The sequence below is a fragment of the Myodes glareolus genome, chromosome 6, assembly GCF_982192425.1.
Source record: "Myodes glareolus chromosome 6, mMyoGla1.1, whole genome shotgun sequence".
Taxonomy (NCBI): Eukaryota; Metazoa; Chordata; class Mammalia; order Rodentia; family Cricetidae; genus Myodes; species Myodes glareolus.
The window spans coordinates 29,777,733-29,795,831 of record NC_142031.1 but is presented as its reverse complement, the minus strand read 5'-3'; the positions used below and the strand labels follow the sequence as shown (position 1 = coordinate 29,795,831).

General features: G+C 46.3%; 1 protein-coding gene across 10 annotated transcripts in view; it reads left to right on the top strand.

The window, feature by feature from the left end:
- The window catches only part of Eva1a (eva-1 homolog A, regulator of programmed cell death), an 83,720-nt gene extending 72,154 nt beyond the window's left edge, over positions 1–11,566 (top strand). For 9 of the 10 annotated variants that reach the window (XM_085690673.2, XM_085690674.2, XM_048416383.3 and 6 more), the window contains 2 exons: positions 1,940–2,071; positions 10,283–11,566. In XM_085690673.2, coding sequence (XP_085546799.1) covers positions 1,940–2,071; positions 10,283–10,656 — 506 coding nt within the window. In that variant the 3' untranslated portion in view covers positions 10,657–11,566. The remainder of the gene's footprint in view (positions 1–1,939; positions 2,072–10,282) is intronic. The other variant, XM_085690675.2, reaches the window with a different exon arrangement.
- The last annotated feature ends 6,533 nt before the right edge of the window (positions 11,567–18,099 follow it).

Genomic DNA, 18,099 nt, shown 5'->3' with positions numbered 1-18,099 from the left:
AGATCCCCTGGAACTGGAGCTACAGACAATTGTGAGCTACCATGTGGGTTCTGGAAATTGAACCCTGGTCCTCTGGAAGAGCAGCCAGTGCTCTTAACTGCTGAGCCATCTCTCCAGCCCTCTTGTTCTCTTCCTTAATGCTTTTTCTAGGTGTTCTTTATATGTTGATCCCATGTTTCTGCTAATATAACAGACAATCTTTTCTAATTTGTCATTTGATTTTGTGTTTAGTAGTATTTTGTGAAGAGATGTTGGTGGGTTATTAAAGGTAAGTGTGTGTGTGTGTGTGCGCGTGTGTATGTGCATGTGTGTGCATGTATGTGTGTGTATGTGCATGTGTATGTATGTGTGTGTATGTGTAAAATGTGTATAGTATTGTTGTTTTTTGAGACAGGGTCTCATGTAGTTATGGCAGGCTTTGAACTCTTGATCCTTCCAATTGCTGAGATTATAACCAAACTTGACTACACTTAGCTTATCTGTTTTTCCTCTTTTGTGTGTGTGTGGTATAAGCACACGTTTGTATTAATGTAAATGTATGTATGAGTATGTATACATGTGTGCACTACGCATTGGGGAAGCCAGGGATCAATGTCAGGTGTTTTCTACTATTTCTGTCCACTTGATTTTCTGAGACAGGGTCGTTCATTGAATCTGGAGCTCACTAGTTTGGCTGGAAGAACTCCGAGTGTCTGCCTGTCTCTACCACTCCAGCACTGAGAGTATAGATATATACCACCTCGCCCAGCTTCTTATTATTACAAGGATGCTGGAGATTGAATTTGGGTCCCCACACTTACAAAGCATGGCCTTTATTAACTGACTAGTCCTCTAGAGTCCTCTAGTCTCCAGCTTGCAACTTTTGTTTAACTGGTAACCTGAAGATCCATCTGTCTTGACAGTGCAGTAGTTGGTCAGAATCTAGCTGGAGTTTCTTTGAGCTCAGTGTGAAGGAGGTGGTCTTTCAGTAGAAGGCCTTAGACTTCCATCGCTCTACTGAGCCAGTCACAAATTTGAACACATGAGAAGGTGTTGCAGTTTCGGGTTTCTGTTGCTGTCTGAGAACAGACACAGAGACTTTGTTCTCTTAGATACTGAGAGCTTCCAAAACAGTTGGCTCACAGTAAAAACCATAAAGCAAGTCCCCTTTAACTAAATGGCGTGCTTTATAGAGTTTCTCAAAAGTTCTTTATAATTTATTTATTTGTAAACTTAAGAGGGATTTATACTTGTGTGTGTGCACATGTGCACGCACATGCCGCGGTAAACATGTAGTGGTCAGAACACAGCCATCCTTCCACCATGCTGGTCCTGGGGCTCAAACCCAGGTTGTCAGGCTTGGCCGCAGGCACCGCTACCCACTGCGTTAACTTGCTGGCCCCGTTTCCTATTCTTCCGATGTTATTTCATTGTATATACATACACCTCCACACATACATGTGTGCTCCAACATACACACTGTTCAGATGTAAAGTGTCTCTCAAAAGGTTACATGCTGTGGGCTTCATCACTGGTTGGGGGGTGTTGTTTTAGCATTTTCCGGAAACTTTAGGAAGCAGAGCCTAGTGGAGGAGTAGGTCACTAGGGGGTCCTTGTAGATACATTTTCCCTGGCCTCTTCCTGTCTCCCTGTCTACTGCCTGTGTGCCGTGGGATAAGGTGACCTCTCCTCTGCCAACACTGACACTGCCATGCTCTCTGTCCAAGCAACGATGGGCTGAACCCGCTGTGTCTCGGTTTCATTTCTGTTGCTGTGATAAAATTCCCCGACTAAAGCAGCTCTGAAGAAGAAAGGTTTTGTTTGTTTGCAGTCGCAGATCACAGGTGATCGTTAAGGCAGTAACTTGAGGCAGTTAGAATATATCCTATCCCCTGTCAGGAGCAGAGAGAGAAATGCATGGTTACCTACTGCCCTGCTCACTCTTCCTTCTGTTACACAGTCCAGGACCCAAGCCCAGGGAATGGTGCCGCCCACCGTGGGCTCCAGCTTCTCACAGCCATTAAGATCAGCAAGACAATCTTCCATAGGCAAACCTGCTCTAGACAGATTCTCTATGTGACTCTCTTCCCAGGTAATTCTACGCTGTGTCAAGATGACAGCTGAAACTTCGGTTCTGCAACTATGAACCAAAGTAAATCTTTAAATTGTTTATCTTAGGTATTTCGCTGACAGGGACAAAAAGCTAACTAATAACCCAATCCATATCTATAGGCACATTCATACACTCAGACATGTAATACACTTAGGAACGTAAAGTAAATGTGTTAACTGAACTTTTAGAATTTACATTTATGATCTAATTTAAATGTCATTCATGATTTAAAATATTCACCATATTTATGATAAACACATGAGCTGGGTTCTGAGAACCTGTAGTGACTCATGGTTTCTGCCCTCCAATTTCTCACTGTCGTATGGAGAAGGTAATGGCTATGTAGCTAAATATAGTAGAAGTACATACAGTGTTTCCTAGGCTGGAGGGACTGATTAATCACTGCATTCATACAAGCATTGGGCTGTAGTCTCCAGCAGTGGTATGGTCAGAGTCAGGGATGCATCTGAGTCTTCCTTTGCCCTCCCTTTCTTGGGCCCCAGGGAAGCTGGTTTGCCTTTTGTTGTTGTGATAAAACACCATGACCAAAAGCAATGAGGAAGAGGAGGAGAGGGTTTATTTTATCTTACAGGTTATATAGTCCATCATCAAGGGAATTCAGGGTTAGGACCTGAAGACAGGAACTGAAGCAGATGTGGAGGAATGCTGCTTGCTGGCTTGCTCGGCTTTCATTTTTATACTGCCCACACCCACCTGCCCAGGCAAGGCACCTCCCTCCTTGGGCTGGACCCTCCTCCATCAAATAGCAATTTAAAAAATGCCTCAAAGAGATGGTCAGAAGCTAGCCTGATCTGGGCAATTCTTTATTTTGATTTTATGTATCTGTTTTGCCTGAATATACAGAGTCAGATAACCTAGAACTGAAGTTACAGGTGGCTATGAGCTTTTAACCACAAAGTCATTATCTCTCCATCCCCGATCTGGGCAAATCTTTATTTAGTTGAAGTTCTCTCTTTCCAGGTGACTCTGGTGTGTGTCAAGTTGACTAAAACAAGGGAATACCCTAAGGAGAGAGAAGAGTCAGCTATAAATTAGATAAGGACCAGGGGTGTGGAGCTTCTTGGTGGGGTGCTTACTGCCCAGGAGGTGGGAGGAGAAAGGGAAGGGCCAAAGGAGCAGAAGTCAGAGCAGGCCTGGCAGGGACATTCTGCTGTATTCCTTATCTGCAAGCTGGACAAACCAGGGATGGAAGAGGCTGAGGGACGCCTCCCTCAACATTTCAAAGAGGCCTGGAGTGTTGGTGAAAGAATTCCCTTTCCTATGGTGTGGGGCAGAATCCCACAAAGCGCCGTCTGTGTGACGATGGAGAACACAGTGAAGCCATCTGCCAAGTCCCTCCTGATTCCACACAACCCTACCACTCTCTTCAAGGCCCATTTCCAAAGCGTATTTCCTTCCCTCTTAAAGATTTAAAACTTTGAAGACCAGAAACCTCAGGCAGAGAGAACATGGTATGTTGGCTTGGAGACCAGCTGACCAGGCCTGATCTGGGCCTGGCCTGGTGTGGCTGCACCTTCCTACAGTTCCCTGGGCCTGCTCTGACTTCCCAGCATGCAAATGAAATCGGCCTCAGAACCTCTGCAAAGGGCCTCTTCCTGCTCACGAAAACAATGACCCTGCAGGAAGCAAGATAGAGTAATACATTTATTTTTATTTATTAAAGGAAAACAACCAACAAAAGCCCTCTTCACCCCGCTTCCTGGGTAATTAACAGATGTCTGCATGTGGTCAAGACCGGGTGGGTCATTGGCCAAGCGGGAAGTGACCTGGAGCAGGAAGTATTAGAGGGGAGAAAAAACAAACAGTCTAGAACTCGAGCTTGATGTGGGCAGAAAAGTGCGTTGGCGCGATTCACATTACACAGGCTCTGAAGCCTCAGTTTGGTACCCAGTGAGTCCCAGTAAAGCCTTCGCTCTGGCTGGTTGCTTCCACTGTACTTCTCTTGGAATCCGTATCTGGGACGCTGTATGTAAAAGGAAGTGTTTTCTGATGTGAGAAAAAAGTTAGTTGGGCTCGAATTACAATAGCAGTTTCCGAAGTGAGGCCCGTTGGGTAGGCATGGTGGCCCATGGCTGTGACCCCTGCACTCAGGAATTGGATGCAGGAAGAACAAGAGTTTAAGACCAGCCTGGGCAACATAGCGAAACCCCATCTCATAAACAAACCAACAACAGTAGAAGTTAGGCCGAGTATGAAGTTAGCATGATTGTTTTTCTACTCTTTGTCTCAAGCATGGTTTTCCATCTCAGCACCCCATGGTCTCAGTTTTAAGTATGGGTACCAGTACTTACCCTCTATCCAAATCTGTGCTAATATTTAAAGATAAAAGACTAGCACAAAGACATTTACCCTGATCCTAGCAACGATTCAGTAAATAAGAGCCTCCCATCTCTGTCTGTCTGTCTATCCATCCTTTTTTAAAATCTTTGTTCTATCGCCTATCTACCCATCTGTATTTCTTCCAATCCATTATCATCTGTATGTCACCTGTCAATCACCTATCAAACTTCCTCTTTGCCTTCTCTCCCCATCCTTCCTGCTTTCATCCCGCCCTCCCATCCCTGAGAGTATATGCACATGTGTATACAGTACAGTATGTATTTCTTTGTGAACATTCTTTGGGTTCAATGCCAGGAAAGGACTACCTTGGTTTTTTTTCCTTTTTCTGTGATGAAATGCCTGGTAAGAAGCAGTAAGAGAGAAGAAGGTTTCGTTTTGGTTCATATTTGAAGGATAAAGTTTATCATGGTAGAGAAGTCACGGTGGTAGGACCCTGTGACTGACTCAACACGTCTTGATGGATCAGGAAATGAAGAGCGCAGGATGTGGGACAGGACTGTCCATCTCCTGGCTCACTCATCCAGGGACCCACTTCCTCCCACTGAGCCCACCTCCTAACAGTTTCATAACTCCTCCAGACAGGCCACCAGCTGGGAACTAGGTGTTCAGACAGAAGCCTGGAGGGACATTTCACATTCAAGCTATCACAAGGGATACAAAGTGACTCCGCTCGTGATGGGTTGGGAAATGAAGGACTTGTCCAAGCTTTTACACTGTGTCTATTCAGTGTTGGGGCATGTGCCCAATGTGACTGTGTCAAAACTCATGGTCTGAGACCATGGTCTTGTAACGAATATGTCTCCAAGGCATGGGGACAGGGGCTTTGGCAGAGATAGTCTGCTGACTGCATTAGTGGCCTGAACTCTCCAGGGGTCTTTAAAGTAGTCTACTCTAAATTTATTTCTGACCTATCAATGTGACTGTTTGATTTAGAGCTCTGTGTTTGGATCCCCACAGCCTTTTAAACGCCAGGTGGCCGTGGCAGCCTGTACATTCAGTGCTGGGAAGGCAGAGATGGGAATGTCAGGAACAAGCTGGTTCACTTGGCTTAGCCAGAAGAGCAAACTCCGGGTTGAGAGATCTTGCCTCTAAAAGTCAGGTGGACAGCGACTGGGGAAGACCTCTGATAGCTCCTTTGTAGGCCTTCATTTGCACATGTACACTTATGTAGGTTCACTGCACACAAGCTCACAGGAATCTAAGAACTGGGAATGACTTGGGAAAGGATGTGTTAACTCCCAGGAGTTCTTGCTTCCTGACTGTCGGTATTTTATTTTACATGCAGGCCATGTCTGCACTTTCTGTGACATAAAGTTCAGGAGTGGAAGAGAAAGGACATCTTCAGGGAGAGGCTTGGGGCCTGGTGGGGGTGGGGCAGGTGACTACACTGTCAAACATGCGTGCCTTCTCAGCATGGAAAGAACCAAGAACATGTCTGTCAAACTCAGTGAAATCGGTTCTGTTAAAGCCATCCATGAGACTGGCATGGTGCATGCCTGGGATCTCAGTTCTTAGGAGACAGAGGCAAGAGGATCAGGAGTTCAAAGCTGGCCTGGGCTACATAAGACCCTATTTCAAAAATACAAAATAATTTTTTAAAAAAAAAATCTGCCACCTTTTTCCTCTTACACACACTTTCCACTGTGAAAACAGCGTACCCTAGAGCAAAGCTCATAGCCAGAGTCCAGGCTTCCTTAGATTCATAGCAATACTGGCAGAGCCCTGGTGACTGTGTGGGTAGAGGAAGGACTCTGGGCTTCCTGACAAGGGGTCTCCTCAGGTACAATGACCTCATCTGTCCTCTGCAGCGGTGGCAGGAAAATCAGCGCTGGTAGCCCCTGGGGGTAGGCATTTGAGGCTGATCAAGCCTGCCTGAGAGAGAACGGGGCTGTTTGATCTTTCCGCACAGAGCAGCCAAGCCAGGACACAACCCCTGGGAGAGGTTTGGTTCTGGTAAACAGCAGAACTCATTTTCCAGCAAATAGATTTTCATTTTGCTTTTTCCCAGTGATACATTTCTGAATTATCACTGGAATGAGGTCTGATAGGGTCACCCAGACTGAGCCTCTCTTGCCTTTCAGAGATCCACCCCCTAAGCCCTGACTCAATTCTGCCAGGTCTGTCTGCTACTGATCCAGGGTATGGCACATGCCCCCAATTTGCCCCATTCCAGTTCTCCCCCCCGTGTGTGTTTGTGTGTGTGTGTGTGTGTGTGTGTGTGTGTGTGTGTGTGTGGTGCACTCACCTGTGAGGCCATATGTGAAGGCCAGAGACTGAAATCAGGCATCTTTTTCTTTCAGACTCTCCCCTTTATTTTGAGGGGCAGGGTCTCTTGTTGAACTCACTGATTTGGCTCAGCTGCCTGGGCAGTGAGTCCCTGAGACCTACCTGTCTGCCTCTCAGGGCCAGAGTTATGGTGATGTGCCCCCAGCTCAGTTGTTACATGGGCGGTGGAAATGCAAACTTAGATCCTTACATTTGTGTTGCAGCTGACACTCAACCCACTGAGCCATCTCCAACCCCCCTCCACCGTCAGAATTTTATCACATGCTGTGGGACTTGAGGTTCTGCAAGGCTGAGATGGACCCAGGCTGAAGTGACTGATTGATAGGAGTGCCCTCCTCCTGCCGCACAACAGAAAGATGATTTGTGGGCTTTAACCTCATGGGAGGTTCTTAATTGCCCAAGTCATGTCTCTTGTGTCTGAGAGCTTAACAATTTTCCATTTTTGCTCTGGCCCAGTATCAGTGAGTCTTTGAATCCGACTTATCTCAGGCTGACATTAGATAGCACATGTCATCAGAGGAACATGAACTGGTCATAGATGTGCTCGTTGGTTTTGTCAGTTTGACACAAACCATGTGATAGAGGAATTGCCTCCACCAGATTAGTCTGTAGTCAAGTCTATGGGGCATTTTCTTGATTGACTGATGTGGGGTGGGGCAGCCCACTGTGGCTGGTGCCTCCCCTGGGCAGGTGGTCCTGGGTTGTATAAAAATGTTGCATAAGCAAGCTGAGTAATCTGGAAGCAAGGAGATGCCTGCAAGCCCGAGAATAGCATTCCTCCACGACTCCAGCTTAAGTTCCTGCCTTCAGGTTCCTGACCTACTTGAGTTCCCACCCTGGCTTCCCTCAGTGATGCACATGGAAGCCAAACAAATCCTTCCCTCTCCAGTGACTTTTGGTCACTTTTTGTTTTGTTTGTTTATCATAGTAATAGAAAGCAGGATTTGCAAAACCAAGAGACCAAGATCTTAACCCCTCTCTTTAAGATTGGCATCTCATGCTTTCCCACACAGCTACGCATCTTTCACACCTGGGTACGGGTACCCTCTGGACCACTTCCCCTGACCTCCACATGGCTGACTCATCACAGCTGTCAACCCATGGCTCAGAAGATAGGTTTCTGTAGGAAGGTTTCCCATATCCGATGATACTCATCTTTCGTTGCTTTGACCACAAACAAGGAATGACTTAAAGGCTGGAGGATTTTTGGCTCATGAATTCAAAGTTTTCAGTCAGCCATAGTGGGAAGCTGTAGCAGAAGGAGAGAACACTGGATTCTAGGGTCTTGTTTTCTTACCTTTGTGTGGGTTGCAGAGATCAAACTCCAGGCTTGCTCAGCAAGCACATTATCTGCTGAGTCATCTTGTTAACCCATCTTTAAATCATTAACGTGTAAAAGATGAGAAACAGCGTACAGGCTATCAGTAAACAAGTCAGTGGGTCTGTCCTACCGGTGTTGTTCTATCATGGTAAACACACAGATCTGAAAATCTCACTAAGATGTCCCCCTGCCCGCCCCCCACGTGCATGTGGGTGGCCTTGTAGCTCAAGCTGGCCTTGAACTTGAACTCAGCAGCAGGGGATGAACTTAACCTCCTGACCCTCCTACCTCCCCTCCCAGGGTACTGGGATTACAGGTCTGTGCCACCGTGCCCAGCTTTGAATTTACAAAGCAATGCTGTGTCATTTGTGATCTCATTTCTATGTTTGAAGCCACAAAATGTGGCTTCATTCAATCAATCAAAATGTTGATTCATTTTCCAAGTGACTACAGAATATGGAAAATCTATTTGCTGACGTGTATGTAAATCCTGTTACCTGGGTCAGGCATTTCTTCATGAAAAGGACTCTGTTCACTCAATGGTTCTCATTCTGCTGAGTGCACACCACAAGGGTCACTGAGGACCCCACTGAGCATACACCTCAACTATAGAACAATTGTGTCTTTCTCTAGCTGGGCTCCCCAGGCCCGCCTTCTCTTTCAGTGAACTTGATGAGGTCATTCCTCCGTGCCTATCCTGCTTTTAGATGTGTGATGGATCGCATGAGTTATCCATGGCTGTATACTAATTATCACAAACTTAGGCTCTTCAGACAGCATAGATGGCTGGAGAGATGGCTCAGAAATTAAGAGCAGACACTGCTTTGGTAGCGAACCTGAGCTCAGTTCTCAGCACCCACAGCAGGCAACTCATGACCACCTATGACTTCAGCTCTAGGAGACCTGGTGGCCTCTGGCCCATTCGCCCACAATCCCCCATATAAACATAAATGTAGGTGTGAATAAATTGCAAAAGTTGCAACACATACACCTCGAAGTCTCTGGGGTTTGGAAAGCTGTGTGTGGCTTAGCTGTGCTCTCTAGCTCACCGCCCTTCCGAAGGCTGCTGGGAAGCCAGGCTTGTAATACCTCACCCCAATTTTCATCCTGAGGGTGATTCACTTCCAAACTCACCCCCAGGGCCGTTGGCAAGTTCAGTCCTTGGAAAGCTGTTAGCTGGAGGCCATTGTTGACTTCATGATACTTGGACCTCTGCATGAGCAACTTATCCACAGCAGCTGACTTCATCTTCCTGAGCAAAGAGATGGAGGGAGGGGGTGGGGGGAGACAGGGAGAGAGGGAGAGAGAGAGAATTTGAGGGATGGGTATTGACCTCATCTTAAAGTCACCTATTGCTTTTGTCATACTGTCCAGAAATCAGTTACTAGGGACTGGGAAGACTGCTCCTTCAGTGAAGTGCTTGCTCTACAGGCATGAGGGTCTGAGTTGGACCCCTAGAATCCACATTTTACAAACCAGGCAAGGTGGCAGGTACTTGTCATTCCTGCACGGGAAGGTAGAGACTCCAGGTGGATCACTGGTCAGCTCACCTAGGCTTCTTGACACGTTCCAGGCCAGCAAGAGACCTTGTCTCAAAAGAGCAAGGCAGATGATGCTTGAGGGCTACCCAGGATTGACCTTTTCACTCCATATTCTTATACTCTCTCTGTCTCCCCCCCCCACTCATGCATGGTCGCAAACACACTCGTGCATATCCACTTGCTAGCTCTAGACTTCGAGAAGAGGATGACTAACCAAGGGCATGGATACCAGAAGCTGGGGGCACCCCATGGCGATTAGCCGGGCTCTCTAGCTCTAATTCAGAGGCTTGTGTGAGAGAGTTGGCGGACAAAAACCTCAGGCACTCAGGAAGACAGTCTTCAATAAGACACATAACTAACTGAACACAGCTGCTCCATGTGAGAAGGGCTAAATTATAGTTTTTCTATCTTTTAATTTCTTAGTTTTTGGTTTTGGGTTGGTTTTCCTAGCTGTCCTGGAACTAGCTCTGTAGACCAGGCTGGCCTCAAACTCGAAGAGACCTGCCAGCCTCTGCCTCCCAAATGCTGGGATTAAAGGTGTACACCACCAATGCCTAACTTTCCTGGGTCTTTTAACTTTAAAACTTATTCTAAATTTAGTATAAAAAAAAAAGTTGTCCCTGACCCTGCAAGGAGACATGAGTCCTGTCCAACGCGCTGTCCCCCTTCCTCTCGCTGCAGAAAACCCTGAGCGAGCTGCTCTGTACTTCGTCTCTGGCGTGTGCATCGGTCTATTCCTGACCTTGGCTGCCTTGGTGATGAGGATCTCCTGCCACACTGACTGCCGGCAGGGTCCCCGGAGGAGGTGCTTGCAGGACCAGGAGAGTAGCAGCGACAGCAGCGACAGCGAGGATGGCAGCGAGGACACGGCCTCGGACCTGTCGGTGCGCAGACACCGCCGCTTTGAGAGGACTTTGAACAAGAACGTGTTCACCTCTGCAGAGGAGCTGGAGCGTGCGCAGCGGCTGGAGGAGCGCGAGCGTATCATCAGGGAGATTTGGATGAACGGGCAGCCCGAGGTGCCTGGCACCAGGAGCCTAAACCGCTACTACTAGGGCACAGTGTGGACCCCAGAACCTTTGCAGGCCACCAGGAAAAGAGAGTGGGTTGTGCAGGCAGGGACAGTTTGTATAAGGGGAGCCAGCTCTGCTAATGTGTCTGACCGGCCTGCTTTCCCAGGGGCACCGGGGTTTGCTTTAGACTCTTAACTCTGGAGAAACCCAAGCAGGAGCACCTGCCTTTCTAGACACCAACGTGAGAACACCAGCCCAACCTTTCCAGGTCTGGGAATGGTGCTGAGACTTCCTCTCCAGCCACCTGACAACCATGTGACAAGCTGAAAGGACAGATGGTCCTTCCTACTTTCTGAGGCGCTCAGAAGTTTGCGCAGACTTTCCGCTGCATTTCCTTTACAAAAGGAAAAAAAAAATCTCATGGCTGGAGAGCTGGGGATATCAGGGTGAACTTGACCCAGAAAATGCAATGGAAGTGGTTTGATTGAGATAGCATGATCTGTGCTAATTATTTAAAGCTAATTTTTAAAATGAAAAAATCGTGGCAACCTCTGCATTTTGACTGACAACTCAGGGATTAAAATCCTATTGTTTAGTCTAGTTCCCACCTCATTCATGAAAATGAATAGAATTTACGGCATTATGAGATGTATTGGTGACTTAGGATAACATCAATAACCTCAAAGGATAAAGGGTTTTATTTTTTAGTTGTTTATAAGGTATGTATTGACAAGTGTATTTGAAAATGCTGCATAAAAACAAGCCGTGTGCCCTTCCATTTTGGAAAGAAGAAAAGTTCCTCATGACTTCAGAGACTTGTGCTATTTAAATAATATTTTGTTTTTTTTTTAATAAAAAAGCAGTTTGGATTTCCAAGAAAAGAATGGAAACCAGAGGTGAGGATGAAAGCCAAAATTAAAATGGTATCTAAAATAAACATTCCATGAACATCTCCTTTTGCTTCATGTCTGTCTGCCTGCGTGGTCACACGTAAGCCTCTATGATCACCCTGCCGGGTGGTATGAGCAAGTATGGCCTCTACAGGACCCCTGAAGGATTAGGAATTAAAGGAGCCTCCTCGGTGATAAGAGCTCTTTGTGTTATGTACAGGTTGTGGTTGACTTATTGTTAAGCAGATAAAGGAACTGAAGATTTACCTAAAGCAAAGATAAGATAGTGACCCCACCCCCATTCCCTGGCAGAGAGAAGCTGGTAGGGAGGGAAAGCTGGCAGGCCCTTGGGAAGGATGGGAAGAAGACTATACCACATTGGAAACCGGGTGACAGAATGAGACAGTGGTTCTCGCCCTGTGGGTCCTGACCAAATATCCTGTGTATCAGATATTTATATTAGGATTATGGCTTGTAACAGTAGCAAAATTACAGTTACAAAGTAGCAATGAAGTAATTTTAGGGTTGAGTACCCATCACAACTTGAGGAACTGTATAAAAGGGCCACAGAATCAGGAAGGTTGAGAAACACAGTTCTAGTGCAAAATAAACAGGAACCTAGAGGTCTACCAGCCCTCCCACCCCCCTTGCCATGGACAAGGACCCTTATTGAGTCCAATTGCATGATCCAGAGCCGCCTTAGTGGGAGGGCTCCTCCTCTGTGCATTGCCTTAGCACCACGCCTAAGAGATGGGCAGGCAGCTCTGCCACGGAGTGTGTAGCATTGTCAGTCACAGAGGCTAAGAACTAACTGCATGCTTGCAATCTCCAGTCGCCAAGGGCCTATACAGTTTGCCTAAGATTTTCTGTGGCAAGTCTGCTTATATCATCGAGATTATCTTCTTTTGGCCAATAACGATGCTAAAGATCGTAGTAAGTCAGCATCTCTGGATCAGGATGTGCATCCTTATCATTTGAGTCCCTCAGGACCAGTCACAGGGATCACTCCGTTTCCCGGGCTTTAGAGTGACGTTTTTGGTTCTGGTCTCCATCTTTTAGAAAAATGGAGTAGTCAGTATCTACCTTCATCTCCAGGAGGTACCCAAGCTGGTCACAGGGGAGGTTGTGACCCTCACTAGACAGAGGCTGCAGTAGAGGATGTGCTGAGCAGGGCTCTGGGATGTGCACCTTGCTGTCCCACGGCACGATGAATTAACTTCATACATTTTCACCATGTCCATGATGTTCCCATCATCGGGATGGTGGAGACACTACCCAAGAGTTACTGGGCAATAGTTTAACCAGCACTTTCACGTTCATATAAGAAGAACTGTCCAGTTTCATATTTTAGGTTTAGATTTATAACACAGTTCCTTATTTTAGTTTCTGTGCAAGTCATCTGTGCTTATAATAGAGAGATACCCAACTTAACAGGCTTTACTGATGTAGAAAACTCAAAGGGCAGAGCTGAATCTAGCTTCAGGGATGTCTGGGTTCAGAGACTCCCCACCAAGAGCTTGGCTTCCCCTAGCTCTCCCTGATCTCTTTGTTCGTTTCTTTGTTTCTGCTGCAACTGCAACCATACCACACTTGTTTGGCTTGAATGCTAAGCTTCAACACAGCACACAGGGAATGGCTGTGTGCGCATGTGTGTGGGGAAGGGGAGACGGAGAGAGTGTAGAAGGGCTGTGTTGGCTACAATTATAGATCTCTGATCTGTAAATCTACTGAGAAGTATCGGCTGACAAAAGTCTGGAAAAATTTCTTGGAAATTAAGTGTCTCAAGTTCCCCAGAAAGCCTCTTTAGATGTAAGGCAGAACCCATCCCCTCCCGTAGGTGCATTTTCCTGAGCTGAGCTGCGGAGGTAGCTACTGTCTGAGCCACTGCCATTGCTGGAGTGTGCTGTGGGCACCTGTAGATTTGCGACAATTCAGTATAGGACACAGGGAGCACCTCACTGTGTGGCAGCGAAGTATGATGGAACCTAGCTGTATAATGTGCCCAACAGTGGGATTCCACAGAATTCATGAGCTTAAAAATGCTGTTTTTTCAGTCATTAAGTTCTGAGGGATTTTGCTACAAAACAGACAACTGTATACTTTCATGCTACAGCTCAATGTTCCTTCTAGACTCAAATGAAAATTTAATTGCTATGGAAACCTTGCTGAGAAGCGGAACCCATATGAGGTGCTAGGTCACGAGGGCCCTCTCCTGATGGATGAATTAGTACCATCACGGAGACAGTGAATTCACTGAGATGGACTTGATCTCTCTCTCTCTCTCTCTCTCTCTCTCTCTCTCTCTCTCTCTCTCTCTCTCTCTCTCTCGTGGGCTTGCCTTTCTGCCATGTTACAATGCACCGAGAAAGCCATCACCAGAAACTGGGGGTGTAGCTCAGGGGATGTCCCCTCACTCTTTCACTTCCAAGTCTCTTCTAAGTGACCAAAAGAATCATTATGCTACACTTCCCTGGGGGAAATACTCTCCCTATACTTTAGCAAGTGACAAATGGCGCCTTAAAGGCGGGAACCATTAACAGCTCCTCCTCTCCTTCCTTGAACACCCCAGGTAACTAATTAGCAAGCTTTCTAAGATTGACCACAGATTGTGGTAAATCATGGTCAAGCCTACTAACATTTACCTCAGACACTGTGCTAAATCGTAGTCATCACCTTGACGTAGACATCTAGAAAACCTGAGTCATGGTGGAGGACATTGCTGGGTATGTCTGAGGAGGTGTTTTCAGAGAGGATTGGCGGGTGGGTTGGTGGCCAGAGTGAGAAGGCCCAACTTGACTGTGGGAAGGCCATCTCTTACATTTCCACCCCAAGTGGGAAAGCCTGCCTTCACATTGGGTTTGAAGCTTTTGTGCCCCAGCTGAAGTTAACTGATGTTTATAAGAGATTTTTATCCAGTTTTTTTTCAACAAGAATTCACATTAGATTCAAAATCAGCTTGTTTTGACAGGCATCTATCTCTCTGTGAGAAATATTTTCTAATTTATTTATGTATTTATCACATCGTCTCTCTTCTCGTATTCTAGCATTTATTTGCATGTGTACATATCTTGAATTCAACTGTGCTGAAATTGTATGCATCCAACCAGTCTGCCCCATCTCCATGGTGATTGAGTGTACTCCACTCTGCCCCCATCTCCACGGTGATTGTGTGTGCTCCACTCTACCCCCATCTCCATGGTGATTGTGTGTGCTCCACTCCACCCCCATCTCCATGGTGATTGAGTGTGCTCCACTCTGTTCCCATCTCCATGGTGATTGTGTGTGCTCCATCCAGCATGCACTCATCAGAATGGCAGCTCTGAACAATCTGAACATCTCTACTTGGTTTTCTTAGTCTGCTCTGAGCAGAGCAAAACTAACCTCATGTCTTAAGTATTTTTCATCTTCTCAGTCCATACTGTGCTTGCACAAAATGAAAACAAACACCTCTGGAAAGTTCTGGGTAAACAAGGGGTTTGACTTACCATTGCCAGACTAAATCAGCCTTTCTGGATCAGCATACATCATTTCCTGGCTCTAAACATTGAGTTTAATACTGTAAATGGTAGCATCAAGCCTATCAGCCTTTATGGAGTAGATGGTCTCTCTAGGTCCTCTGGTAAATTTCCATCATAACTTTACATTATTGCTAAGTTATTACTTTATTGCTAAGTGTAAATTAGCAATAATTTACAACTGACAACTGTAAGTTTAAAAGTGCAAATTGCTTTTCTTTTTAGACTCTTGTATGGAAATATCTTCCTTCTGCTAGATAAAGTCAAAGGTTCCTGTTGCTTCCCAGTGGTTTCCAGAACATTCTGACTGTATGTAATTTTTATGAACTTGTCTTATTACTCTGTACTCTGAGCCCCTGACAATGAACCACATTGTAGTGTTGGTGCAAAGAACACATCTCTCAATGCAAAGAGGACAAGAGATGGTTTACGATGGAACCGGATTTGAGGGACCGTAGCCTGGAAACACACTTAGGTTACTCCAACATAAAAGGGGTTTCATGAAGTTTTAGAGTTGCCAAAAAAAGAAAGCCATCCATCAATCAAGGCTGCGCCGCCTAATTTTTAATGTCACCTTGACCCAAACTCAAGCCATCTGGGGAAAAGGAAACGCCCCCACCAGACTGACCCTTGCATAAGGCCGGACCATGTTTTCTTGATTGATGGTTGAGGGTGGAAAAGTCCAGTTCATTGTGGGTACTATTCCCCCTGGGCTGGTGGTCCTGGGTTCTGTTAGAAAGCAGGCTGAGGAAGCCATGAGGAGCAAGTCAGTAAGCAGCATCCCCCACCGCCATGGCCTCTGCATTAGCTCCAGCCTCCAGGTTCCTACCCTGACTTGTCTCAGAGCTGAGCAGTGATGTTCACTGTCAGCTGAAATGAACGACCCCGCCTCCCCCACCTCCGCTCCCAGCTGTTTACAGTCCCAGTGTTTCATCACAGCCGTAGGAACTCTAAGACAAAGACAGTTTAAACACATCGGTGGAACATTCAGTGGCACCTACAGCGCAGCAGAGGGATCCCAGCTCCAGGCTTCAGATACTATCTGATGACTCAGCGTTTTGGTGGACGGGCTTAGGGTTGGGTCAAGTTTTAATGCATTCCAACGGTTTTTTATCTGTAGTTAAGATGCTACAACTTGCTAGGAGCAAGGCGTTAGGTGACGTGCAGGTGAGACAAAGAGTAACTGGTAGGCTAGTGATTGAGCAAGATACTTTGTAATTAGGCCCTGGTTCTGCAGCATTCCGATCTCTCCACAGTCATTGATGTTGACGTATTAATCAGTCAGCCAGCCTTTACAGCCAACTTTTTTTCAGTAATTCTCATTCATAGCACTCAACTCTGTTTTCAGTGTACACACAGGACCCACCTCAGAGTAGTACCTCCTTCAGTATTGCTACTGTGCTTGCGTGCGTGTGTAAGACATGGTGTGTGTGTGTGTATGGCGTATAAGACATGGTGTGTGTATATATAAGACATGGTGTGTGTGTGTGTATAAGGCATCGTGTGTGTGTGTATAAGGCATGGTGTGTGTGTAAGACATGGTGTATGTGTGTGCACATAAGACATGGTGTGTGTATATTTGTGTAGTGTATGAGAAATGGTGTGTGTGTATGTGAAAGGCATGCTGTGTGTATGTATAAGACATGGTGTGTATGTGTGTGTGTGTGTAAAGCATGGTATGTGTGCATAAGACATGGTGTGTGTGTATAAGACATGGTGGGTGTGTGTATAAGACATGGTGGGTGTGTGTATAAGACATGGTGTGTGTGTGAAAAACATGGTGTGTGTATAAGACATGGTATGTATGTATGTGTAAAACATGGTGTGTGTGTGTGTGTGTATAAGACATTGTATGTATGTGTGTGATGTATAAGACATGGTGTGTGTGCATAAGACATGGTGTGTGTGTATGTGTGTGATGTATAAGACATGGTGTGTGTGTGTATGTAAGACATGGTGTGTGTGTATGTGTGTGGTGTATAAGACATGGTGTGTGTGTGTAAGACATGGTGTGTGTGTATGTGTGTGGTGTATAAGACATGGTGTGTGTGTGTAAGACATGGTGTGTGTGTGTGTGTGTGTGTGTGGTGTATAAGACATGGTGTGTGTGCCTGTGTGTGACTAAGACATGGCGTGTGTGTGTGTGCGTGAGTGTGTGCGTGCGTGCGTGTGTTGAGATATGGTCTCTCTGTTGTGCTCAGGCCAGCTGTGTAAGTGGCTGGAAACACAGGTGCACAACACGGTACCTGATGACATATTTTGAACTACCGAAGTGATGAGTGAAGTCTCGGAGCACACGCGCTACAGTCTTCTGCAGCATTGCTGCTCCATAGAGCGGAGACAGGGATTGTTTCTGGAGGTCACGGACATCTGTTTCATCTATCTCTAGCCATTCTTTAGCTGCTAACAGTTCTTTATGTTGTTCAAATTTGGACACCCCTTGTCTTCCTCTACACGAACCGAGATGCCCGTGGGGTGGGGCTGTCAGCTAGAAACATCCTCCGATTTCAGTTCTATCTGGAGAGTCCTTAAAAATTCTTTGGTGCTTAATTAATAACTCATTAAGTCCAGTTAGTGCTGAACATACGAATGCTAGCGGGTGTGAGGACATCCACTGAGACACAGGGGCTACCAACAGCCACAGCCCAGAGGAAGCTGACCCTCCCTTTCCAGGAGCCATCAACTGCCGGGAACTCCTCGGCCGAGGGTGGGGCTCTGTGCAGATAACCAGAGCCGCTGTGAGCTGTGAGTGCAATGGTCCTATCGCGTCCAGAAGACAGGACTTCACAGCTCTCATTCTCTGCATCCCCAGGCTCTGCATTCTTTCCTCTCCTCTCCCCAACGTTCTCTGCCTTGGGTGGGGTCTAGAATCCAAAGGGAGAAGCCATTCTTCAGCTACAGTGGTTTAAGTGTAAGCTCGCTGATGACCAATAATTAAGCTCTTTAAACTGAACAAAGAAAGGGAACCATCAAAAGCTTGAGTTTTGGGAGCCGCCTCGTGAATCTACATAAAGTCCTATTTATCTCCATCTCTGACACTCCTGCTTTCGAGACCATCTGTCTCCCCTATCTAATCTGAG